This window comes from Astyanax mexicanus, chromosome 11 (genome assembly GCF_023375975.1).
Source record: "Astyanax mexicanus isolate ESR-SI-001 chromosome 11, AstMex3_surface, whole genome shotgun sequence".
Classification (NCBI taxonomy): domain Eukaryota; kingdom Metazoa; phylum Chordata; class Actinopteri; order Characiformes; family Acestrorhamphidae; genus Astyanax; species Astyanax mexicanus.
In genome coordinates this window covers 15,535,272-15,562,124 of record NC_064418.1, presented here as the reverse complement: position 1 = coordinate 15,562,124, position 26,853 = coordinate 15,535,272, and the positions used below count along the sequence as shown (strand labels likewise).

The 26,853-nt window shown below is 34.8% G+C and overlaps 2 protein-coding genes across 5 annotated transcripts; both read left to right on the top strand.

The window, feature by feature from the left end:
* Window positions 1-1,387: 1,387 nt before the first annotated feature.
* On the top strand, window positions 1,388-8,877 carry LOC103037290 (si:ch211-10d23.5). Of its 2 annotated transcripts, none has more exons than XM_049485312.1 (6): window positions 1,388-1,546; window positions 3,853-3,890; window positions 5,740-5,886; window positions 5,976-6,101; window positions 7,599-7,625; window positions 7,707-8,877. In XM_049485312.1, the coding sequence occupies exons 2-6, from the start codon at window positions 3,863-3,865 to the stop codon at window positions 8,495-8,497; spliced, it is 1,119 nt and encodes a 372-aa protein (XP_049341269.1). In that variant the 5' UTR covers window positions 1,388-1,546; window positions 3,853-3,862; the 3' UTR covers window positions 8,498-8,877. The 2 variants fall into 2 exon arrangements, with proteins under 2 accessions (XP_049341269.1, XP_049341268.1); XM_049485311.1 differs by having other exon boundaries at window positions 1,391-1,546; window positions 5,740-5,892; window positions 7,707-8,721.
* Window positions 8,878-11,512: 2,635 nt separating this feature from the next.
* mmadhcb (metabolism of cobalamin associated Db) lies at window positions 11,513-26,503 on the top strand. 3 transcript variants are annotated; one of them, XM_022685409.2, is made up of 9 exons: window positions 11,513-11,682; window positions 13,322-13,411; window positions 13,552-13,590; window positions 14,735-14,873; window positions 15,743-15,960; window positions 16,817-16,919; window positions 18,070-18,200; window positions 24,639-24,725; window positions 25,005-26,503. In XM_022685409.2, exons 2-9 carry the CDS (start codon window positions 13,346-13,348, stop codon window positions 25,197-25,199), a joined length of 978 nt encoding a protein of 325 aa, XP_022541130.2. In that variant the 5' UTR covers window positions 11,513-11,682; window positions 13,322-13,345; the 3' UTR covers window positions 25,200-26,503. The 3 variants fall into 3 exon arrangements, with proteins under 3 accessions (XP_022541130.2, XP_007250670.3, XP_007250671.3); XM_007250608.4 differs by lacking the exon at window positions 13,322-13,411 and having other exon boundaries at window positions 11,514-11,682; XM_007250609.4 differs by lacking the exon at window positions 13,322-13,411 and having other exon boundaries at window positions 11,518-11,617.
* The last annotated feature ends 350 nt before the right edge of the window (window positions 26,504-26,853 follow it).

Sequence of the window (26,853 nt, the reverse complement as noted above, 5' to 3'; positions counted from 1 at the left end):
AAGATGTTGTAATTATTTTGAGATGGTAAGTCATTATATTGAGATAATAAGTCATTATAATAAGATGCTAAGTCATTATTTTGAGATGCTAAGTCACTATTTTGAGATGCTATGGCATTATTTTGGAAATGTTAAGTCATTACATTAGGATGCTAAGTCATTATTTTGAGATGCTAAAACATTTTTTTTGAGATGCTGCATCAATATTTTGAGATACTAAATCTTTATTTTAATAGGCTAAGTCACTATTTTGAAATACTATTGCATTATTTTGAGATACTAAATCGTTATTTTGAGATGCTAAGCCACTAGTTTGAAAGATCACCTCATTTTAAGAGACTTAGTCCGTATTTTAAGATGCTAAGTCATTACTTTGAGATTCTGAGATACTTATACTTTGAGTCATTATAAGTAATAAGTCATTATTTTGAGATGCTGTGTAATTATTTTAAAGTAATGTCATTATTTTGAAGTAATAAATCATTATTTCGAGATGCTAAATTATTATTTTGAGATAATAAGTTGTTATTCTGAGATACTAAGTCATTACTTTAAAGTAATGTCATTATTTTGAAGTAATAAGTCATTATTTTGAGATGCTAAGTCATTATTTTGAAGGAATAAATCATTATTTTCAGATGCTGTCATTATTTTAAAGAAGTAAGTCATTATTTTGAAGTAATAAGTCATTATTTTAAAGTAATGTCATTATTTTGAGATGCTGAGTCATTATTTGAAAGTAATGTCATGATTTTGAAGTAATAAGTCATTATTTTAGATGCTAAGTCATTATTTTAAAGAAGTAAGTAATTATTTTGAAGTAATAAGTCGTTATTTTCAGATGCTAAGTCATTATTTTGAAGTAATAAGTCAATATTTTAAGAGGCATTATTTTAAAGTAATAAGTCAATATTTTAAGATGCTAAGGCATTATTTTAAAATAATGAGTCATTATTTTAAAGTAATGTATTTATTTTGAGTCTCATTAACATATTTAAATCTTCTTCTTACCTGGGCACTTGAAACGAGTATGAATGTCCTCCAGAATTGTAACACTAACTGATGTTCAAGACAAATTGTTAAATAATGCTTTTTTTTATCATCAACATTAAGAGATGTATTGCTACCAAAAAGTGAACGTTGAGTTCTAGCTAGTTTAGCTAGTGTAGGCAGCGAGGCATCAAGGCAGCATACGCTGCGTTTCAGATGCACCTTCTCTAATTCTCCTCTCTCTGTGGATCTGTGGATTGGCTGAACTGTAGCTTTAGTTGTGTTTTGGTTTAGTGTTGTAAATATACTGTCAGTAATGTATATTAAGTCTGTTATACTGTGTGGAAAGACTGTGAACAGAACGGGTGGATTAATGGAGTTTTCCTCAGTAGGAACTGTGCTGCTGGGGCTGCGGTGATTCAGGCCGGACTGGTTTGGGTGTGGGCGCGCGGTGCTGGAGAGGCTGTGGGAGGGAGCGCGTGTGGAGGAGATCAGCGGGCTGCTGTACTTTCTTTATTTACTGAGATTACTCTTCCCTCTTAGTGTAAAACTGCAGGTAAATACACCGGCTCTTTACCCCGCCGCGCGCTCTGCGGGCAGGCTGTGAGTGCAGCAGTTATTAGAGCAGGGTCGCTGTGAGAGTCAGCTCTGTTATCAGCACTAAACCAGTAACTACACTCATTTATTTATTCATTTTTATACATTAATACATCAGCTGTGCTGTTCAGAGGCTGTGTGAAAGTAAATTACAGAGTACAGAAATCCTACCCTATCATCCGTGCAATAGCAGATCCTTCAGAAGTCTTTAAAAAGTTCTATAAATCTCTTTTTATATAGACCTTAATTTGTCAAATGTCTTATATACAGTACTAGTCTAAAGTTGAGACTCACCTTCTCATTCAATAATTAAATTTATTTAATTTATTTTCAACATTGTAGATTAATACTAAAGACATAAAAACAATTAAGAGACGTATGAAATTATGTTGTAAACAGTAAAAAAAATTGTGTTGTCCCCCACAATTCTCTGATTAAAACCTAAATGTGGCTATTTAGATGAATCCAAAGTATAAAACATCTTGGGTTGTGTAACGCTTTTAACAAAATAATATTGTTCCTGTATAGCTTTAATGTCTTCAATATTAAATTTACTATGGCATAAAAAGATAGAAAACACATTGAATGAGAAAAGGTGCATCCAAACCTTTGACTGGTACTGTATATTTTATTTAGGTTAACAGTTAGATATGTACTATTTGGTGCATTTGTGTGATACAATTAAATACTGTCACTTTAGCATAATTGTATTAGGCATATCGAGAGTGTGTGCTTATAGGCATACAGCCCATCCCTACTGATTATACTGGTTGACTACTTTAGGCTAGACAATCTTTCTTCATGCTGGTTTCCAGTAGGGTGGGAATCACAAGGCATCTCATGATACGATATTATGATACACTGCCCACGATAATGATGATATCACGGTACTGTGATTTTCTACGATACTTCACTGTATCAGTGATTTTTCAGCAGTTTTTTTCCCAATTACCTTATTTTTTGCAGACTATAAGGTGCACTTAAAATCCTTTACTTTTTTCCAAGGTGTGCCTTGTGTATGAATTTTACCGGTCAGGTTGTAAGAAGCAGTAAAGCCACTCCACTGAAGCTTTTTACAGGAGGTTCAGTGAAGTTTCTCCAGCACCGAGGCTAGAGCAGTATTAGCATTAGCCACTAACCGTGTACAAATCGCTAGCTAATAGAGCCGTTGGTTACTGGAACACTCAGGGTTTCTCAGTTTAGTGCTGTCAGGCTGCATTTACTAGCGCTAAACCCTGCTATCTGCTTCTAGCACTGCTGCTAACCGTGCTAAAATACTGGAAATCTGGACTTAATGTGAATAAACAGAATCACTTTACTCACCCAAATGAATGGCTTTCTGGAGAGAAATCTGTGTAGATGTGTAGCATCCAGCGCATGATTGACTCTGAAAGAAAGTGTGTTTTTTTTTTTTTTAAGAATTACCGTTTTGTTTACTTAGAGCGCCCCCAGCAGCGAGAACTGCTGAATTAGAAGTAAAACATGGTGACACCCTTGTTCTTTACTAGTGTCATTTAACCCCTTCAGACCTTGCGACCATTGCAATGAACATCCCATTTTTTTATGTTTTGTTACACATAATACTAATTAATACACATTGTTTATCTGAATAGACCATGAACCTGCCAATCAAAAGTTTTTAAGTCACTTAAACAGTAAAAAAAAAAAAAAAAAAAAACACTCAACCCATACATTATGACATGGCAGCACTAGAGCCAATTTTTTACTAATTCTTTGTGATTTTGAGAACACTTTTTATTATAATTATGCATGGTTTTTGAAATAAAAAGGTATATCGATATCAAAAAATAAATAAAAATGTTATGCACGGGCCTCCGATGCAATGGGCATTAAATTAATTTACATAATTTTTTTTTCATATTTTATAATATTAGAGTCTTCTTTTGTGTTAATCACAGACAGAAAATATCATTTTTTTTATTTTGTCATCACTGCATCATAACCCAGGTATGAAAGGGTTAAAGTGCGTCTTATAATCCGGTGGTTTTAAGATTCATGTTTATTACATTGATGCAGAAAGGATGTGGCTAGGTCGGCGAGGATTGGGTGATTGTACTGTGCCTTTGTGTCTGCAAAAAAAATAACTTTAAAAAATGTTGTGCTTGGTTTTAACCCTAAATGGACTTTACTTCTGTAAGAGAAGTAATGAGCTCTATATCTGCTCATCCTTAACATGTTTGTGTGTCTGTGTGTCTGTCTGTCTGTCTGTGTGTGTGTGTGTGTGTGTGTGTGTGTTTGTTGTAGGCATTTGAAAATGACGTACGAGTCTTCAGTCATGGCAGGTACGCATGATTAATTTCCTCAAATGAAAAAAAGTAAAATTTCAAAGTTTTTAACAGTCATGAACAAAACTGCTTGCACCTCCTGCACTTTTACCTTCTGCCATTTTACTTGTTAGAACATTGTTGCAGGTGGTTTGGTATTCAGCAGTTTTTTTGTTGTTGTTGTTGTTTGCATTGAAACAACACCAATGGTAAAAGCACTTTAAGTCTTATTAACTGTTTGCTAAGGTATCCATGGGGGTTGCTTTGGTGTTGTGATGTGGTTGCTTGGTCAGTGCTAAGGTGTTTCTTGATTGCATGCAATTATGTTTAGGCAATAAAAGAATGTTCCCAAACTTTTGACCAATAGCTGGTTTATCCAGCAGCTTCTCTATACAAAGACAGTACTGGAGAGCAACCAGAGTCTGGCATTCATTCCTGTAGGGAAAATCTGTATGTAATTTCACGAAATTCATACATCATATCAGTTAAAGCATACATTTTTAAACCACAGGAACAGTTCTGTGATTTGGTCTTTATATCTTAAAAATGTAAAAAAGTAACTGCTAGGTGACTACTAAGGTGTTGTTACAGTGTTTGCGGTGGTTGGTAAGGTGATACTATGGTATCTGTGGTGGATGTTATGATGTTTCTAAGAGGTTGCTGTGATGTTAGTTACTGGTTGCTACTGTGAGGAATAAGTTTGCCATGTTTCCTCTGCTACCTGTTAATCCCCAGTTTATCTGTTGAAGTTTAACAGTAGAAGTTTTACATTTTTTTTTTTTTTTTTTTTTTTTTTTTTTTTTTTTTTTTATACAGTTTACAGAGCTGAAAGCTGTACTGTGGTATGACTGACTGAATGTGAAGAAGGATTAAGCTAAATCCATTACAACAGAGATATTATTGCTGTATAGTGCTGAATAGGGTTCTCCTCCAGGAGAACTACTGTATATATACACACTAGTGCATCTCCAAAAACTTTAATATCATTGAAAAGTTATTTTATTTCAGTAATTCAGTTTAAAATATGGAACTCATCTATTATATAGATGTATTACACACAGAGTGATCTATTTTATTTTATTTATTTTATTGTTGATGATTATGCCTTACAGCCAATGAAAATCCAAAAATCAGTGTCTCAGAAAATTTGAATATTATATAAGACCAATTAGTACTTTTGACAGTGTGGGCAGTGTGCCAAGTCCTGCTGGAAAATTAAGTCTGCATCTCGTAAAAGTTGTGGAGGGAAGCATGAAGTGCTGTAAGATTTTCTGGGAAAACACTGCACTGACTTTGTACTTGATATAACACAGTGGATCAACACCAGCAGATGACATGGCTCTCCAAACCATCACTGATCATCAGTAAATTTTACATTTAATTTGGAAATCAAGGGACCAGAGTCTAAAGGAAGAGTGAAGAGGCACACAATCCAATCTGCTTGAGGTCTAGTGTGAAGTTTCCACAATCAATGATGGTTTGGAGAGACACGTAATCTGTTGGTGTTGGTCCATTGCGTTTTATATGTAATATGTGAGTTTCACATTTTGAACTCAATTACTAAAATGAAGTAACTTTTTAAAGATATTCTAATTTTTTGAGATTCACTAGTGTGTATGTGTAAACAAGCAGCGTCATTTAAAATGATGCACAAGCTGTTGTTTTTATTAATTTAAAATGTCAGTAAAGGTGTGTCCAAAGTTTTGACTTGTGCTGTATGATGAAAAAGGTTGAAAATCTGTGCTCTAGAGGTCACTGCAGCCCCACTGTAGTAGATGAGAAGACACATTTACAACAGCAACAGCACTGTGAAATGTTTGTTTTTGGCCAGACTGTCCATTTAAATTTATTTTTATTACATTTACAGTGAAAATGTTCGAGTTTTCCAGTAAAGAAGAGCTATTCAGCTTTAATGCAAACATCGACTGTCCGTATTGCACAAAACCCGTCACAGCTTCCCAGCACCATCTATCCACACACCACCTGAGATGTGCCATCCATTATTCTGAAAATGGTATTGGTAAGTTATTTTAACAATGAAATATGTGCATATGCTATCCTTCATAAAATACTATGTTTAAAATTATCCTCTTTACGCTTTAGGTAAGTTCTCCATACCCTGCTTCTGCCCGGAGGAGAGACGAGGGAAGAGGAGCCACTGGCACTGTACAAAGTGCACTAAAATAATCCAGAGATCTTCAGATTTCAGGCTGCATCTGTCCAACCACGGTAGTTTTTTTTAAACTTTTATATACATTCAATTATTTGTATTTCTTTGCTAACAAACATGTGTGCTGCACAGAAGTATGAAATACAGTCTTCTCTTTTTGTCTCACCCTTTGACCATACCAAGAACCCTTTCAGCCTGTGGACTATGGAAAGCCCACACTTGCAAACTGTCCTATAGAATGTTTGGAGTAGGGATGGGCATAATGGCCCTAAAAGAATAAAACTGTGTATAAATAACATCAGGAATACAGTCAATCATTTGGACACACTTTAAAATCAATTGTTTTTCATTATCTAAAATATTCTTCATTGTAGATAACCCAAACTGTGTAGTCACCCACACTATGAAAAAAAAGCATTATTAAGAAAACAAATGTGTTAAACAAACCAGAATATGCTTTATTTTAGATTATTCAAAGTAGCAGCTTGCTTAAATGACAGCTTTACACATCTTGGCTGGATTTTCCAGTCAGCTTTATGAGGTAGAGTCACCTGGAAATGCAGTTAACATCTGTGTTGAACTTATAAAGAGTTAATTACTTGAAATTCTTGTCCTCTTGATGTGTTTGAGAGCATCAGTTGTGTTGTGAAGAGGTAGAGTTACAGGTATACAGTCCCAAAGACCATTAAAAACAATATGATTAAACTGGCTCTCATTAGGACTGCCCCAGAAAAGAAAGAGCAAGAGTTACCTCTGTTGAATATGATAAGTTTATCAGCATTACCAGCCTTAGAAAAAAAATCCAGGTTAACAACAGACCAGATAAGAGCCCACCTATTTTTTTAGTAATTTGCTTTATTTAACACTTTTATGTGTATTATTATTACTACTACTAATGTACTACTATAGTTTTTTAGTATAAATATAACAGTTTCATACATTTAAAAAAATCTATACGTTTGTCTATTTCATAAAAAGTAACTTACCAAGATTCTGATTTTGTATAAAATAATAAGTGTATCATAATATAGTGTATAAACAAATATGAAGTAATGCAAAAAAATATCTACCACAAAATTTAAGTGTATAATATTTAGTGCATGCATATAAACTGCTAATAAACAATTAAAAATAAATAGAGTAAACAGCAAGTGCAAGTTCTGGAGTGTGGTGCAAGAATCATTTAAAATATAGTCAGTGTGTCTCCACACTCCTTTTTACATTTAAACCAGATCCAAAGATCTCTACTCTATTATTGTAAATGCTTTCATATCAATGGCTTAAGAAGTATCTAGTCAGCTTTGCTTCTGTCATGGTCCCTTTTAATTTGAGGGGTTGAGGGTGGTCGACATATAACCCATGTTCAGTAATTTAAAAGTTTATCCTTCAATCATTTTTGTTGTGTGTGTGTGGAGTATGTCCCGATTGTGAATCATAAATATTAAACATGTTTAATATGAACAACTCAGTATTCTATAGTGCTGAGTGGTCTATTAAAATTCCATCCATTACCCACTGGTCATGTGTAGTTAACCTATTTACCTTTTGTTGTTTAGGTATGGTGATGACAGACAAGCCTCAGGGTGAGTACAAAACCTTATTTAAAAAAAAAAATGTATTGCTTTAAGAATTTTTTGTATTTAATATTAAAATGTTATCTGTAGATGGAGAAGAAACCAGTATGGATAATACATATGTCAGCGACACACCAGAAGAAAGGCCTCCCTGTCAGAAATGTGACTCTCTATTCGCGACTCCACCGAATTTTCGGCAACAGTCGAAGCAACAGAATGGCAAACATGAACAGCCCATGCTTTGCGTGGATGCTAAGAATGGGATATACGTGACCCCCAAAGACTCTGAAGGAACAAGCATTCCCATACACATCTGTAAGTCTCTGGTTGCACAGAGCTTTCTTTGCGAGCTGGACTCTTGCAGGGAGTTCATGAGCATGGCTGCCCAGAGTGGAAATCCTGGGAAAGAGTGTTTTCATCTTGAGAGGACGAAGAACGCACGGTGCTACAGCCCGCCTCCGCCGCTCTGCAACGCCTCGCTGGAAGAGATGGCTGAGAAAGGCATCCTTTCAAAGTCGAGAAAAGATGAATGTATGGCGTTGGTTTCAAGGGCGTTTATGGAGGAAGTAGACTGTGTGTTTCCTGTTTTCTGGGAGGAAAACGGACCTGAGAGATTTGTGTACTTTTCTGTGTTCGCTGATCAGAACGAAGTCTGGTGTACGTTCGGAAGAACCTGCGTCACGTTAGACACAAAGTTTGGTAAATGGCACTGCCAGTGCCCAGACGCAAACAACGCACAGTACAGTTGCATCCATCAACATTTGTGCATGTGGTGGGTCTTTCAGGAACGCCCCTGCTGGCGACAGAGCGCCACAGTTAACAGGATGGTGGAAATGGAAGGAATCCCTGCAAAGATCATGAAGACCGACGACATATTATAGCCTTCTGAATTTACAGTGTTTTGGTCAGTGTTATGTTCATTAGTTTAGCTTTGAGGTGTTTTAAATCTCCATCAGCACTGCTGTCTGATCCAACCAGAACATTTGGTGTAAAACGTCATTAGGTCACGTGTTTTCCATTTAATATAGTAAAGAAGATATAAGCTTTCATCCGTTTTTCTTATTTTACAGTTTTTCATTTTTGCCCCTCACAATTTGAAATTTAAGATAATAAAATAAATAAAAATAAAAATATTCTTGAATTTCTGATTTTGCATCTCATACTTTTTTGCTGCAAGATGCAAAATGGAACAAATCAGAAAATCGAGTCTATAAAATTTAATTGGGAAAATTGTTCTACTATGTTTTATATTCTATTTATATTAATTGCAAAAAAATAAAATAAGATTTTACACTCAATATCCTGTTTTCAAAGTTTTGTTTACAAAGCTTAGAAATGTTCAGAAAGTTAAACTGATGAATGTTACACTGACCAAGTTCCCCCAAGATATTTAGATATTGCCATATCTTTATATCTCCACATCCTAATGAGGGCTTGTGGGTAATAGTTGTTTGTGTTTTTATAATAGTTGTTTCATAGCATGTTTTTATATTTGAATGAATTATAGTTTATTATTCAGAAAAGAACAGTTTTTATACACATATCTGTTAATTTTTAGGAAACATGCATTTGTAGGATAAGCAGAAGAGCTGAGTATGGTGGTTGCACCCATAAAACATTCTAATCTTCCCTGCTATCGCCAAACAGCTTATTCTGCCTTCAACTCGTGTGGTGTTTGACAATGTTTTTGGGGTGTCATCTTCTTGTGATGCCCACTTCATTGCCTGTGTGTCAGTAAAAAAAAAACAAGTGTCAGTAGCAACAGCAAAACTAAGCTTTTTGCTGTTTGGCATTGGCAGAGAAGATTTGTCAAATCTTTCATGGGCGCAACCCACATACTCAGCTTCGTGTTCCTTACAAATATGGCTCCATTTAAAATAGAAATGAACAGTCTTTCCAACACTATAAGATTTATTTCTAAGAAGCATTATTACAACAAAGAAATAATCTGACAAACACACATTTTCTAACTTGTTGTCCTATGTTTATAGGTAGGTTGGTAGGTGAACAGTCAGTTCTTCTAGTCTCATCCACATCCTGAATAAAGTGTACATGAGAAGAAGCAAAGATGCTAAATATATTTGAAACACATTCCACAAGAGGTTTAAAAGACTGAGCTGTTTTGGTGGCACATAGAGCTTGTTTACAGCTGGCATTCAGTTTTAATTTGACTTCTCGGCATAAAAGCTAGGTGTGAAGACCCAATAGATGCGTTGAGTACTGATTACCATTGGTGGTGGTCAGAAACAGACCTTGTCCACTTTTTAATATAATTGCAAACAGAATTACTATATTTCTACAGCAATTATTAATTTCACAGTATTGCATAATCCCAAACATTTATGCTAAATTGTTCAGATGCTCTCAGATAATGTTTGATATTTACACAGTAACAGTAAGTTAAATTGGACCTCATGTGGTCAAAGTGGATCCAGATACTGTTCAGATATGAACCTAATTTTAATGCCAGGTGTAAACCAGCCCAAAGAAGATTAGCAGCATGTTAAATATAATGTGTTTTGGATCAACAGTGTATATTTCTGAACAGAAATGTGCAATTATATTTTTATATATGTAATAGTTTCTGACAATTTTAGATACGCTTTAGATTAAACTTATTGAAGTGGAAGGTTCCTTTCACTTATTTTCTTACCAACAGTGAAAAACAAACAAGAGGCACTGTGATCAATGTTTATTATTCTTTTATTTCATTTTAGAATTTACAGTGATTTCCAAATTTTAAAAGTCCTACAATATTTCAGTTCCTAGAAATACTTCCACATCAGGGCTGAAAGTAAATCATAGTTGTGGATCTGGTGGATTTTTATGTTAAAAACAGCCATTTACTGAAAATTTTGAAAGCCATTAAAGGCTGGTTACATACCAATATGTGTATTTCCTTCTTCTGTTTGACAGAATTGCAAAACAATGCATGTACTGCTATTGTTACACATGCATTGTTGCTGTTGCACAAAGTTCTTATAATAAATATATATTTTTTTGCTAAATTTGTATCTGAATGTTTTTCATTGCAAGTATGATGATGAATGGACCAACACAAATGCTCCAAAATAACTTGGAATAAATTATTTTTACACTGACTTTAATTTTAATTGACAGTGAAACAACTGGATACTTACGGGGAGCTTCTAAAAGACTTGTGTACAAAAGAGAAGCCCCTACTTAAAGGGCTATTTTTTGCCTTTTTTTTTACATAACTTAGAATAGGTATATTGCCTGTACAACATGTTCATTAAGTTATTTGCACAAAATCACTTTCATATAAAGAGATCTCACTGACTCTGTTCTCCAGTTTCAGTACCTTTTAAAATGAGCCGTTGGTATTCAGTGAATAGCTCTATTTGAGTAATGTTGTAATCTATATTATGGCAAGAACTACTTAACTAAGTAAAGAAACAATACTGTAAGAAATTAAGGTCAGTCAAGAACTTGACCCCCAAAGTATTCTCAAGTTCAGTTATAAAGACTATTCAACATGTTATGATGAAACTGGCTCTCATCAGGACTGCCCCAGTAAAAGAAGAGCAAGAGTTACCACTGTTGATGCTGCACAGGATAAGTGTATCAGAGTTACCAGCCTCAGAAACCACAAGTTAACAGAATCCCAATAATTTGGTTTGTTTAACACTTTTAAGTCACATGATTTATTATGTGTTCCTTTATAGTCTGGATGACTTCAGTACTCATTTACAATGTAGGAAAAAATAAATAAAACATTAAATGAGGCGGTGTGTCCAAATTCTAGCACTGTATACTTATTTTTCTAAATTAAAACCATGTCTTGACTTGTCTATAAAAACCTCAATCCATTGAATCAGCGCCACTGATCTTGCAGGATACTCTGTATTTCTGCTACCGAAACGCGCGTCTCTGTAGTTTGTCCAGTCGCGGCTTCCGTCGTCCCATTGACAGAAGGTTACAGCAGACCTGAGCACTAGTGGAGTTTATAGAGCGGATTAACAGAGAGATCTCGGGTCCAGGTGAGACTAGAGCTGATCTACAGGTAGAGGAGCCGCGCGGGGGAGTGTAGAGAGCAGTACTGCAGGTAAACTCGACCTGTCAGCAGTGTAGTTCAGTTATATGAGCTGTAACCTTGTACACATGCTAACCGCTAACAGCACGCTTTCCACACTAAGTTCACAACTCTCCGTTCCACCTTAAATATAGCACTCGTGCTGATGGGCTGGTGAGTTGCTGTCCCGTTAACTGCGGTGCTATTTAAGGTGGAACGGAAAGATAGAATATAAGCGTCCATAGTTTTACACTAATTATTTCTAAACAGGAACACAGTTACCTACTACTACTCAAAACGGCCTAGTATCTCAAAACAATGACTTAATATCTCAAAACAACGACTTAGTATCTCGAAATAATGATTCAGTATCTCAAAATATAGACTCTGTATCTCACCAGACACTTAGTATATTAAAACTATAATTTATTATCTTAAAATTGTCTTAGTATTTTAAAATTGTATCTCAAAATAATGACTGTATTTTAAAATGACTATTTAGTGTCTCAAAATAACTACTTAGGGACTTAGTATCTCAAAATAGAAACTTAGTATCTCAAAATAATGATTTAGTATCTCAAAATAGACTTAGTATCTCAAAATAACGACTTAGTATCTCAGAATAACAATTTTGCATCTCAAAATAATGACTTAGTATTTCAAAATAATGATTGGTATTTCAAAATAATGACTTAGTATTTCAAAATAATGACTGTATTTCAAAATAATGACTTTGTATTTCAAAATAATGACTTAGTATTTCAAAATAATGACTTAGTATTTCAAAATAATGACTGTGTATTTCAAAATAATGACTGTATTTCAAAATAATGACTTAGTATTTCAAAAATAATAACTTAGTATTTCAAAATAAAGACATTAGTATTTTAAAATAATGACTTTGTATTTCAAAATATTGACTTAGTATTTCAAAAAATGACTTTGTATTTCAAAATAATGGCTTAGTGTCTCAGAATAACTACTTTGTATCTCAAAAAAGAGACTTTGTATCTCAAAAAAACTTAGTATGTAATAATTAGGATTAGTATTTTAAAATAATGATTTAGTGTCTTAAAGTACAGACATAGTGTTTCTCAAAATAATTATTTATTGTCTTAAAATAATGATTTATTATCTCAAAATAGAGACTTAGTACCTCACAATTATGATTTTGTATCTCAAAATAGAGACTTTGTATCTTAAAATAATAAATTATTATTTAAAAATAACTACTAAGTACTTTAAAATAGTGAGATTCCTATTTAATTAACATTTTATATGTGCTTTTTTTTGTTTCTGTTGTATCTGTTTCTCTGCATACTTCATCAGTGGGCTCATCACACTGTTGGTGCACTATTCTCAGTCCAGTCGTGACACTGAGCTGTTTAAAAACTCCAGCAGCACTGCTGTGTCTGATCCGCTCATACCATACTCAAAACACACACTGTAACACCAACATCATGCCAGTGTCACTGCAGTGCTGAGAATAGCTACTACTTGAGCTGCCTGGCTAACTGACTGAATGGTTTCGCTGTTAAATTACCAACAACATATGTTTTCCATAATATGAGCTCTAGAACTGCAGGTTCTTTTGCTTAACATTCTTCATTTTTCCAAAGTTTACTCCGCTCTGGTTTACTAAAAAAAATCTGCTTTTTGAAATACCCCCCAGGCCTTGAGTTTGACCCCTGGCCCTATGTTTTCCTGCTCTAACACACCTGATTCAACCCCTCCGAACTCCAGCCCCTATGTTTGCCCTGCTGTAGGTGTAATATTTGTACTGCTTGTTCCCTGTGCCTTATATGAGACTCTTGCTTGTTTTTTTTATGACTAAATGGACACTATAAACAGTGTCTAAATTTGTTTGTTATAAAAGGTTTGTGGTTTTCATTTCATCCACAGGTGGAGTGTAAACCGAAGAAGCCCAACAGGATGACCAGTGTAAGTAAGAGTGCCCTTTTACTGTGCAGTACACTCATTTCTTCATCAGATTTGGGCTAATGTGTGGCAGAACAGAGCATCTGGACAGTAACGGTTATAAAATATGAAAGTTTGTTATTTTGTGAAGAAATATTACTTTAAAGATGCCATAGAACTCACTTTTTGAGTATTTAAGTGTTATGTGATGTAATAATACTGAGTATATGAGTTTGGTAATGCTCAAATATGCCCTATTTTCCACTTTGTTATTTTGCCTCAGACTAAAATGAGGCAATGGATGAGAGTAAGGCAAACATTATGATATTACGTTACATTGATAAATCTGCTTTTATTGAACCGTTTTGGATTACATTAGACTAGCATATGTTTGTTATTTGCACTGCAAGAAAAACGTGCAGCAGTTTTTTTTTGTGTGATTTTCTCTCACTTTCTCTTATTACCAGATAGGGTTGGTGTTCACACATGTATCCTCTCAGCACAGTGTGCAATTCACTAACTGAACAGATTGTAGCTGGTTTGCTGGGCTAGCTTTTAGCCTAGAAACCACTTACTGGCCAGTGTTTGTCTTCATGTTTTTTGGTTGCCTGTAAATTAAAGTAGTCCACATTGTTTTTGATGTTGAAAGCAAGTCTGCTAGCATTAGCTTTTAGCTTAGTGCAGATTTCTGTTTGATCCTCCTGGCTTTTTATTCATCACGTACTTAAGAGTTTAGGAAAGTGAACACCTTTTCTGCAGACCCTGACACAGGACACCACGAGTTCTGCTTCTCCTCCCATATTCTTATAACTAGTGTTGTCTGGAGCTGATAAGCTGCTCTCCAGTATGAACAACATCATGTTTTCCTTAAGTTGCTGTCATGTTTTACTGTTTCACCAGCTTTGCACATGGCTTTCTCTAGTGGCTCAATTCATGTGGTTGTTTTAGTTATGTGGTTGTTAATACAGTCAAGACTGTGATGTAAGAGTTGTGTTTTATTTTTTTTTTATAGAATCAGCCTGTTTCAGTCTGTTTGTATGTACAATTCTATCCAGATGTTGTGCCATGTTCACCCCCTTTATTAGATCTATCGTGGCATGTCGGTATACAGGCTGCTGTACTGTGTTTTGATTGATGGACTTTTCTCTTATATTGCTTTGTTCTTTAGGTGCTCTGTAGCAGAGCCAGGCTGGTGACGTATCTGCCAGGGCTTCATGTTCTCGTGCGACGGGTCACAGCAGCTCGAACTTTCTCTGGAACATCTGGCTCTGATGAGCCTCATGTGAGCTTCACACCCCCAGATATGGGTGAGTCTGCATTGGTTTGACCCATTTTTTCATGCAAGTTAGCGGCGAGGTGGCATTTATTTTGCTGTGTTTTACATCATTGAACAAATCAAATTGACTAAATGTATATTTGTCTTGCTTTTTAGAGAAAAACAAATCACTAAACTACAATTAAAAATATTTATTGAACAACACTTAACGTTTTAACATACCAGCAGACATATCAACAATGCACAATATTTCAACCTTTGCAGTGCTACTCTAAACCTAAATTTACTTCAGCAGTGCTATTCTGGTATTTTGATAAACAAAAAATGCTAAATTGAAGTTAACTCAGCTAAGAGTTAAGAGTAGGAAACTAAGTAAACTGATACCAAGCATGTTGAGTGATGCTGTGCGCTTTAGTTCATTTAATTTATGTACAAATGTACTTGAACCTGGCACTTTCAGCTTCCTTACTGCAATGCCTGTGGGCCATTTATCCTGCTGAAATAACCTAATAGAGGAAATACTGCAATATGTCTTGAAATAATTATAAATATTATTTTCTTACCCACTTATAGAACTAAAAGAGAGTGTTGCCGGTGTATCCTTAACCCTAGTGAAGTTTGTTGCTTGTGGAAAGGATTACTGACCAGGCTTACTTTTGCCAGGGCCATTGGGAGACCTTAATGTCTCTTAAAGATTGATGGTTTTACAAAATAAACATTAAAAAATACTAGTTTGTTGTTATTGTTTGCTATCAAACAGTAAAAACTTACTATTACATATTAACAATTAGTTACTAAATTAGACTTTCTTCTGAAATCAAAGATATACATATAAAAAGGGGATGTCCACCAACCTTTGAACATAATGTGCACATGGCACTCAGAGTCTGTCTTTCACAGGGCCCCAAACAGTGTGGCCAGATGACACCATGGGCCCTTTTGGACCTCAGGACAAGCGCTTTCAGCTGCCTGGGAACGTAGGCTTTTCCTGCCATCTAGAGGGCGTAGCTCAACAGAAGAGCGCTCCTACCCACAAGACCGTTCCAGACGTCCTGACGGCCCCATCTAGCAGTGAGAGGCACGAGTTCATCCTGGCTCAGTTCGTCACAGATTTCCATGTAAGTATTTCAAGCTGAATTCAGTCCCTGGTCATTATTTTGTTATTAATTAAAATGTCACTGCTCTTACAAGTGATATATTTACACTAATATGCTTTAACATTATCATTTTGATATTAGAAATATCATTGTTATATAAATTACAATAATATAGTTCATTGCATTTTATGGGACAATATATCATCCAAAGAAAAGAGTTATTTTGACGGGCCTAATTCCGAGTCTGCTGTTTTTAATGTACAGTACCAGTCAAAAGTTTGGACGCATCTTGGTGTGTTTTCTTTCTTTTTATGATTTTTTACATGATAAATTTAAACTATATTAAAGCTAAACAGGAACACATGCAGTGTTAAATAAACCAGAATCATTTTTATACCTAAGATTTTTATAAGTAGCACATTTAGCTTTGAGGACAGATCTCCTGGTATTTTAATCTCAGTGTCAAACTCAGATGTGATTGGCTCCGCTTACTTATTTGCATGGGACATTTCAGTCTTAATCATTTCCCCACACTGCACTGTTCCCTGTGGGGGGTCACGTGACTCTGTGGATCGAGGAATGTTCAGAAATGTCCCATACACTCACTATCAGGTCATGCTAATACATTTTTTTTTACCTCAGAATATAATAATTCATTCAGAATACTAAATGTTTGTCCCTGTATGTTTGCTTGTATGCAAAGTTTTCAGTCATTGTTCCATTGTTTTGGGATGATGAATATGATGATGATAAAAATGATGAAGATAAAATTAAATACAAATGCAGTAGGATCGTAAAACAAGCTTAAAGTTATATAGTTAGTATACATATCGACCATAATATAAAGACAATAAATATGATTCTTCGTTATTCACAGGAAAAAGATGAAGCTTCGTCGAGTGTCAGCAGTCCAGATCACTATTTTGATCATTCTAAAGTGGAATGTGCGATACAGTCCTGCCCAGAACTGCTAAAGAAAGGTGTGTATGCAGTGCTTCATCATTTACAAATGGCATTTAAATAGCTGATCTTTAACTTGAAGAAGATATTGTAGTTATTGTAGTATTGTAGAGTTAAAAAAATGTAATTAACACAAATTATATCTCCAGTGCTGAGCCATTTTAATATTGTTCTGAAAATGAGAAAATGAGTAGATTTTAGGGGTTAGGGGTGTGTCATATTGTGCCGTATGCAATAATACCCCCAACATTTTTGAATATTATCACAAAAACATCTGAAGAGCCCTCAGAGTACAACTTTTTTGCTGTTTGTAGCAAAAGGAAAATTAATTTCCCATTAAATATCTTCTACATACCCACTAAATATGTCTAGTATCATTTGTTTTACTTCAGATCTGAATATATATGGTGTGAATTATTAGTATTATGACATGTTGGATCATTGACTTCTGTTTTAAACTGATAAAAATCTCAGTTAGGGGTGTGTCATATCATATCATATCATATATTTAACAATATACTATAATAAACTGTAATATTAATTTTTATGTAGTAGTATATTCTTTGTTTTTTTTTATTAATGTTTTGTCTTCTCGCCAAGAATGTTGTTATTGCAAAAGTACCCTGACACATTGTGATATTATTTTAAGGCTGTTTCATTTTAGCTCTCTTTATAGTTGGCACAGTTTTGCATTTTATATTTTTATGTTTTGTTTTGTTTTTATTCTGCTGAAAACTTTACTGCTGTAACTAAACTTCCCTGTAAGGGAAAATAAAAGGGTTATTTTAGGTTTTTTTCACTGGTGGCACTTGAGGCATTTCATACTTGAATATAGTGTGGAATGAGAGTGAGTTTTCTGTGGTCAGAAATCTTCAATGTTGTAGTTTCAGTTTCGACCACTAGATGGAAGCATTGGCTCTGTTTATAAGCCTTGCTAATGTACTTAATACAGTGAATTAACCAACTGAAGTTCATAATGAAACTATGGGTATCTAGCATAGTGTTGTCACAAGTTAAATGCTGAGTTTTGTACTTATTTACTTTAAAAATGTATAAAGTGGTATACAATGGTATCCATTCTGTTCTTTGCTGAGAAATACTCCATATTTATGACGTTTAAACTGATTGTACTAATTAGATTGGTTGTTTATTTAATGTATCCCAAAACAGACTTTGAGTCGATGTTTCCTGAAGCCCCCTCCAATGGCATGATGGTGGTCACTGTGACTCAGAAGACAAAAAATGATATGACTGCTTGGTCAGAGGAGGTGGATCAGGAGAGGGAGGAGCTTCTAGAAAAAGTGAGTAATGGGAATTTTAGCTGAAGAGTCAGTTTAAAAGGATGTTTATAGAACGTTGTCTAGGACAGTGTTTATCAGTCCTAGTCCTGGACTAACACTGCCCCGCATGTTTGATAGTTTCCAATAATTGTAATGCACTTGATCCATCTGGTTAGATGGATGGATATATAGATGGATGGAACTAACTAACTGGATGGATGGATATATCGCCTTTCTACACACCCAAGGATGCTTTACAACCATATTACATTACTCACAGTCATTTTACATCCAGCACCTAACCACACAAACACACACACACATCAGAGCAATTTATAGTATCCAGTTTACCTGATCTCCATGTTTTTGGACTGTGGGAGGAAACTGTAGTTTTCCCATGTGGAAACTCTACCCACATAGGCTTGTACCACAGCGGTGGGATGAGAATGTGCTAACTACTAAGCTACATGGTATTGTTGGGGTGCCACAGATCCACAAAAATGTCACAAAAAGTCTTGAGTCTTAAATTCATGTATATCAATGTATTTTTCGAGATTCTCATGATTTTACAATATATCAGTGTTTTTTTGTTTTGTTTTGTTTTGTTTTGTTTTTTTGTGCGCTTGACTGGGCTTTAATATAAGTTTGTAATTTACTGTACTGTACATATAACACCAAACATTAGGGCTTTAAATTAAGGCTTTGATTACTATTGGGCTTTGTCTCACAAAATTACACAATATAAAAATGAATCATATATTCTGCATTAGCAGAAAAACAGCTAAGGACTGCAAACAATAGACCTTAAAAAAAAGATACGCCAACAACTTTAACATAGCTTCCTTTTCAAAACTAAATATTTTAAATAGTTCCACATTCAATATAAATGAACCTAAAATACTCAATGTTTAAAGCAGCACTTGGTAGGATTTCCTTGTTTTTTGATCTTTTTAAAGAAGTAAAATTACAGCTTGAAACTCACTGCAGCGCTGCATTGAGGTGTAATAGGAGGAATAGCGGTGCTCTCGTGCCTGTACCGGAGCTCCTCTGAGCTCAAACCAGACTCTGTAAGTTTTCCAAGGCGGCCACGACCAGCGCTTGCGAGAACTGCGACCTGCTTTCCGACCTTTAGTTCTAACAGTTCTACAAGGACTACTAGTTTATTCTTTTTTTTTTTTTTTTTTTTTATTCTTTATTCTTTTATTCTTTACAAACTAACATACAGACACTCTTGCAGAATCTGGAAAGAGACCGAATATGTCTGTGAAAGCCAGAAAACGAGAAAGAGAAACTAATCCGCCTGAAACATTTATTACACCCTGCAACTGTAGGGGGAGCCCACAAGCACAAAATCTCAATCCTACCTAGTGGAGCTTTAAGTAATCCCAGTAGTGGGATGAGAATGTGCTAACTACTAAGCTACATGGTATTGTTGGGATGCCACAGATCCACAAAAGTATTCACAAAAAGTCTTGAGTCTTAAATTCATCTATCTAAAAGAAAAAGCCTTAACTTGTAGTATATCTTAAATCCATCCCTAAAGCCCTAAAATGCCACAGTAAATAAATACTAAATAAATAATATGCAGTAAACAGTAAATTTACATTCACTATCTATTAGAACTTTTCTATTTTTTGTATTCGGTAGCTTCTCAGTAGCTGTTTTAATACATCATTCAAAGCTGATGTAGCTTCCTGTTATAATGATTCATCATGTAATACTGCTGGGTTAATGCATTAGCCACCAAAAAAAAAAAAAAAAAAAAAAAAAAGATTCACTCTTCTATCTAGTGAGTGCGTATATCTCTCAGCAGATGTTGTTCCAGTTGTAGTTTATATTTTAGTGGGGATTAGTTTTAAACGGCTGCTAGCTCTTAACCTCTGTTTCTTTCTGATGCTCCGAGAGGGGTCGTGACCTGTGATGGTGTCCAGACTGCAGAAAAGTGCAGTGTTTAGGCTTTACTCCCGTTTCCCACCATTCCTTACATTCCATACTCATTTGTTTATGTGAGCATAAACCTCACAAAGATAATTTAATATCTAGAATTCTAATTTTAAATGGTTAGGCTGAATAAAATGAAACATTTGGCTGAATGCTGAACACTTTCTTGTTTCTTTTTAACATTAGCTTATGTTTTTTTATGTTTCTCTCTTACTTAAAAAAAAAAAACAGAACTTTAGTTTGAAAATATTTATTGGCCACACAGAATTTTAACATACTGGCAGAAAAACTCACTAAAATATTAGAACTACTTTTTTTCGGCATTGCTATTCAGCCTTTTCTTTTACTTATTAAAGTGCTGTTTCTGTCATTTTCAGCCAAATAATTTAGTGCATTGTGTGCATCTCTAGAGTTTATCACTGGTTAGTATGTAGTGTGTAAGGTAATGACTGGTAAATCTGTTATTACTTTAGTGTAGTAGAAGGAAATACAATATTTAAAGCGCTATACAGGTTGTGATTAGTGGTGGGTGGGATGATCAAAAATGTATATCACTGTATTCTGAGCGTTTTCGCAGTATATCATGGTATTTTTATAATTTATATTTATTTGTAGGTTTTGCATGACTGGGCTTTAATGTAGGTTTGTGACTTACTGTACTGTTAGGAGTACATATAATATAAAACACTAAGTAAAACACATATAATATAAAACTCTCTCACTCGTTAACTCAATGAAAACACAGCACTGCTGTTTTGCTGCAGTGTATAGTAGTTGTATAGCAGCTCGCTCTCCAGAGAAATCCATGCTGTTTCCCAAACCACACACTTCTTACTTACTTACTTACTTTACTTACTTCTTACTTACTACATTTAATGAACACACTTGATGCTGGTGCACTATTTTGAACACTACTTGGTGTGTTTCTGGTGGTTTGGGACAGAGCTCCTGTTTTCAGTGAGTGTAGCCAAATTTGCTATGTGTCAGTGCATGTTGTGCAAATCAGTAACATTGATGTTGATCACATTAACAAGCCGCCCAACCATGATTTAGTGTGAAATGGTTCATCTTTGAAAAAGTTATTAATTCTTATTGACAAGACAGAATAATTTATAGCATAAATGACTTATTTATTTGAAGTCATCTTTTAGTGTTAACTCTAAAATTAGGATAATTTTATACAGTGATACAGCTTTACCTGCTCATTTATTGTTTCTGCTAAAATTGAGAATACTAAAAAATTGTCTTGCTTTTGTTGGAGTGTCTGTCTCTACTGTAAAGGAAAAGTTTTCTACTAGATTTCTGGAGCATTGTTGTTAGGATTTGCTCTAGGTATTATACCCCTCTATAGCCCATTCCTGGCATTAGACATGGATCCAATAGGTTCATGCTTATCTGCTCTAAAGAGTCCTGTTCTTTTGGCAGTACTTCCTTATAGTGCTGTGCGATATGACGATAAATATCGTGGGTACGATAGAGAAGTGTCTATCTTGCTACTTACCTTCTATCGTCCCTATCGTTTCTACAGTAATTTCATCAATTATTCATGCAAATATATAAATTAGGCTACAATGAAATGTATTGGCGTGGTCACTTTGCATAAACTCGATTTATATAAGTGATAATAAAGTAATCTTTGAAAAAAAAAGCTTCATAATGTGGTTTTGCGACACTTTAAAAAATGTTAATTGAGTTTATTTTGATAACTCAATTTAAAAACCTGTATAATTTTGAAAAAAATAGCTACTGCATCTACCTCGTCTGTTTTCATTTGATACATATATATATATATTGCTGTACTAAAAGGTAGTAATTCTCATTTGTGAAAGTTTGGTTTAATGTCACTTCGAAATAAAGTTGGAAAAAAAGTAAGCAATGATATTATTTTGTCATATTTTTCAAAGAATAAAAGAAAACATAATCAAATCTGGTATATCATGATATATATCGTTATCGTGATATAAAAAATTCCATATCGTGATAAGATTTTTCCCATATCGCCCAACACTACTTCCTCACAGACAAGCTGTGTGTAAGAGCATTGTTTTTCATCTTGACCTTTTAAATTGTGCATCACTTTTAAAAATCTGGTGGTCTTTTTTCTTTACATGCATTCTGATGCCAAACAATAAAAAATGACTAATTGTAAAAGATGATCAATTTGAATTGATTGTTTGAGTAGGTGTAATTGTGAACGCACTGCTTGACATTTTGATGAATTGTGCTGTTAAACTCTCTGTAGTGAGGTCTTTAAGGAAAGTTATGATGTAATTTATGATAATGGAAACAATAGGCGAGACTCCCTTTCCTTCAGATAACACAAGCCATGAGGCTGACGCTCCACAGCACCAGTGTGAGTGTGTGTATTTGTGTGTCTGAGGGACAGACGTGCGTGATAAGGCAGTGCGTGCCCCTGGCGCTCTGTGTTATTCACTGTCTGGTTCACATGGTTCTGGCTGAGCTTTGCTCTAATTGGCATCAGCTTAAGCCTTACAGGGCATTTTTAACTGCTGGGTTTTTGTTGACTAATATGTTCATTAATAATTTACTCTGAAAACAGGGCAGTATGCTACATCACTCCTGTACACATCATGTCTTAAGTCTTTTTAATTTTTATTGTTTAGAAGGATAGCATGTGTTTTAGCTACTAAGTTTTAAAGCAGTTTTTCTCTCTCTTTTTTTAATTGTTTGGTAAATTTTGAGTGGTAGGTGTTCTTGAATTTTTGGCCAATTACCCAAACCCTGTTTATATAAATTCCTCCATCACTAGTATTGCTACACTATGAGAATTAATTGTATTGGCAAGAACTTAGCGAGACAACACGCACCATGATACTGGGGCTACAATTCTTTTTTATATTGCAATACTGTAAGCAAGGTGATAAATTTCCAGTCGAATGTTTGGACACACCTCTTCTCATTCAATGTGTTTTCTTTCTTTTTTATGATTTTTTACATTGTAAATTTAATATTGAAGACTACATTAAAGCTCAACAGGAACACGTGCAGATTCATTTTTGTAAACGAAACATGTTAAATAAACCAGAATATGTTTTATACTTAAGATTCTTCTAAGTAGCTTATTTAGCTTTAAGAACAGATCTGCACACTCTTGGTATTTTAATTTCAGTGTCTTCATGAGGAAAAGTCAGCTGGAATAGTTTCCTCAGGTTTAGATCAGGGAATTGTGGAGGCCAAAGCCTTTTTTTTTATATAGTACTTCCATATGTGCTCTTTAATTGTTTTCATGTTTTTAATATTTATCTAAAATGTACAAAATTCATAAAAAAGAAAGAAAGAAAAAAAAAAAACATTGAATGAGAAGGAGTATCCAGCACTTTAGACTGATACTGTATGTTGAAATCGATTAAAAACTTAATACAGCAATGCCATCTAGTGGGCTGGGCTTAAACGCAACACAAAATGAACCACTGTCTGACACCAATCTTTACTGTGCTTTATGATCTATGTAAAGTTTTTACAATATTGCGAAACAAAATATTGCCAATACCATCAATATTTTCTTCAGTATTTTCTAGAATTTTCTAGAGCCACTTATGCCACATCACTGGGTAGCCAGTGCACTGTAAGGAAAACACCAGATCCCCAGCTTTGATACATCAGCTTACAGACATCTGTGCTTACCAACATCACAGCGGGATGAGGAAATGCGGGGACCAGAATGGTCCTCGCTCGGACTCCGGCTGCTGATGGCAGGCAGTATAATTTAGGATTCGAACCATCGATTCTCTGATCGTAATGACAGCACCTTAGTCATAACCCACTTATAGTGCTTTTACACTGATGTGAGACCCGCACCATTTGGATTCGCAAACCTAATTTTGAACTGTTTGCCGCGTTTCCACCAAAAAAAAGTAAGTTCCGGACCAGGAACATTCTTTCACAGCAGGAACTGAAGAATACTATGTGGTGGAAACGCTGACTGGTTTGCTAAAAAACACTACAGTTCTTATAAGCCCGAATGGAACTGGTTCAAGAACCAGAGTTCATTTGTTGTAGAAGAACTCTTAAAGCCCCAAAGCAGTGTTTTTCAACCCCAGTGCTCAAGACCTAAATAAAATACAAATATAAGAAAATGCAGCAAATGAGCACTTTTAATGCTTTTAATGCTGATATACCTTAAATGACCAACTTAGTTGGTTGCTCTTTACTGTACCTAATGCAGAAAACCAATCCAGTCTTTTTCATATGTAAGTGGGTGGAGCTTAATTGCTACATATAAGTGTTTAGTTTTTTTTTATTTTTTATAACACACAAAAATGAATAAAATTTTTGAACACTTTTAACAATGTTTCTGTACATCAATGCTCCTTCCATACATCAGTGCTCCTTATCTGTTGTGTCAAGTTTTTATGATGTGGGAGTTTGACTAATGCATGTTTTATATGGCATGCGTTTATGTGACAGTTGGTTTTGAGACGGAGCTTTTTAAGATACTGTAACTATTGCTAGAAAACACAGTGATGAGTGTAACGTTGTGTGTTGTGTTGTGTGCAGTTCATTTCAGGGGCGAAGGAAATCTGCCTGGCCCTCCGGACAGAGGGGTTTTGGGCCGACTTTATAGATCCGTCATCTGGACTAGCTGTAAGTTCACAATTTAAACAGATTTTTATGTGAAATCTGAGAAGAAGGCTGAGGAAAAAATATTGTTTTAGATTTAATTATTAATAAACATGACCTTCCTTTTATTGTTTTTGGAAGACAATTGTTGGCAAAAATTTGCCAGATCACATTTTTTTTTTTTTTAGCATAAATGTATATATAATATAAAAACTGTTTAATTTGAATGATTATTATTAGGTTTTAACTATTTTCTTTTTCATAACTTTTTTTCTTACCTTCTGTATATTTCTTTACTCTCAGTTCTTCGGGTCCTACACAAACAACACACTGTTTGAAACAGATGAGCGATACCGCAACCTAGGTTTTCAAATCGAGGACCTCGGCTGCTGCAAAGTGATCCGTCACACCCTGTGGGGGACGCACGTGTTTGTGGGAACAGTCTTCACCAACGCACCAACCACCAGCCTTATAATGAAAAAGCTCCAAGGGGATTAATTTATCATATGCTGGACAAGAACAAGATATATTCAAACACTTTCGTTTTTTTTTCTTCTTCAAGATCAAGACAGTTTTCCCAGTCTCTGTACTTGCTTGCTTGAAGTGCACTCGACCAACTAACAGCACCAAACGCACTTGGAGTGCACAAGTATAGAGACTGGGACAAATAGCCTGAGATTTGATTTCATCTCTAATTCAGGTTTGTTGGAAATTATTATGGGGCAACGAAGGCGACGTTCACACAGCAGGTAATAGTGGCACAAATCTGATTTTTGCAAAAAATACTTTTATTTTAGGCTGTTCACACATCTTTTTAACATTACCCACATCTGAACAGTTCAGGCTTCTAAACTAAAGCTTTTGTGCGAAATAAGCCATGCTTCACGTGAAGTTTCGGATTCATTTTCTGTTAAGCAGGTGCGACTGCAGCTAGGCTTATCATTAAGATTTCTTTCCAGCTCACTTTATAAACTTTTTTTCAGCCACATCCACTTCATTGCTTTGTGTAATTGTGTAATTGGTTTCTTTATACTTCTTCCTTTTTTTTTTTTTTTCTATTGATGCTATAGCATCGCCCTCCTGTGAAAAATTGAAGGATATTTCTGGGATCTGTTACCTGTTTTGAGAGAGATTTCCTGCCATTGAAATCCTTACTCACTGCTGTTTTCCATTTTTCCATTTTCCTTACAATATTTTTCCCCCTTCTCCGTGATCTAAAAGTCAAATGAATTCCAATCTAACTGTTCAAACTGAGTGCAGATTGGATTTTGGCCAATTTACCTGCTGTGTATAAACCTAACCTTAGTTTTAAGTCATCCCGTGGCTGAGACCTTGGAAAGATGTATTTATTTTTGTGAATGATGGGAAGGTCATCATTAAAAGAAGAAATCAGTGTGATTTGAATGGTATTTTCTGTATTGGAAAATATGTAAAACTCTAAAACAGATATTCTGTTGTTGCCTTTCCTTAAAATGCCTTTCCTTTCCAACCTCACAGAGTTTAATTACCAGTGTAGTGCTGGTGGTAGAGTATTTTTCAATGAACTGTAGTAGTGTAGTCATTATTGATGGGTTATTGAGTATTGATTAGATCTCAGTATAATAGATCAGTCAGTTAGTCTGTTGAATACAGAAAGCGAGTGAGTACAAAAAGACTGTGTTCTTGTTACTTGGTGAGAATAAATAGCTGTGGGTAAAATGTGAAATAATTAAATTGACCATTGGTGGAACAACTATTTACCTCCTCTCTCAAATAATTGTATATATTTATTGATATGTATAAAATAAAGTATGTATCTAAGATATTGATAGTATGGTTGGTTTTTCAGTTCATCTTTCTTAACCTTTAGATCAGGGGTGTCCAAACGTTTTTTGTTGGGGGCCAGAAGGAGAAATATATTTGAAGTCACGGGCCAACGACTCTGTAATAAAACAAAAAATGAAATATACCACTTTAAAAAATACTTTTTCCTGATTACTTTCATTTACACACCATTTTACTTGACTTACTATCTTTATCTAAATTTGACAGTGTTGTGTAAATCAAGATTTTTCAAATTGATGTTTAATTTCATGATGTCTCTTAATATTAAACTCCTTAATTACGGCAACTTTTAGACATTTGCCCTTTTTCTGCTCTAAAACTGCACACT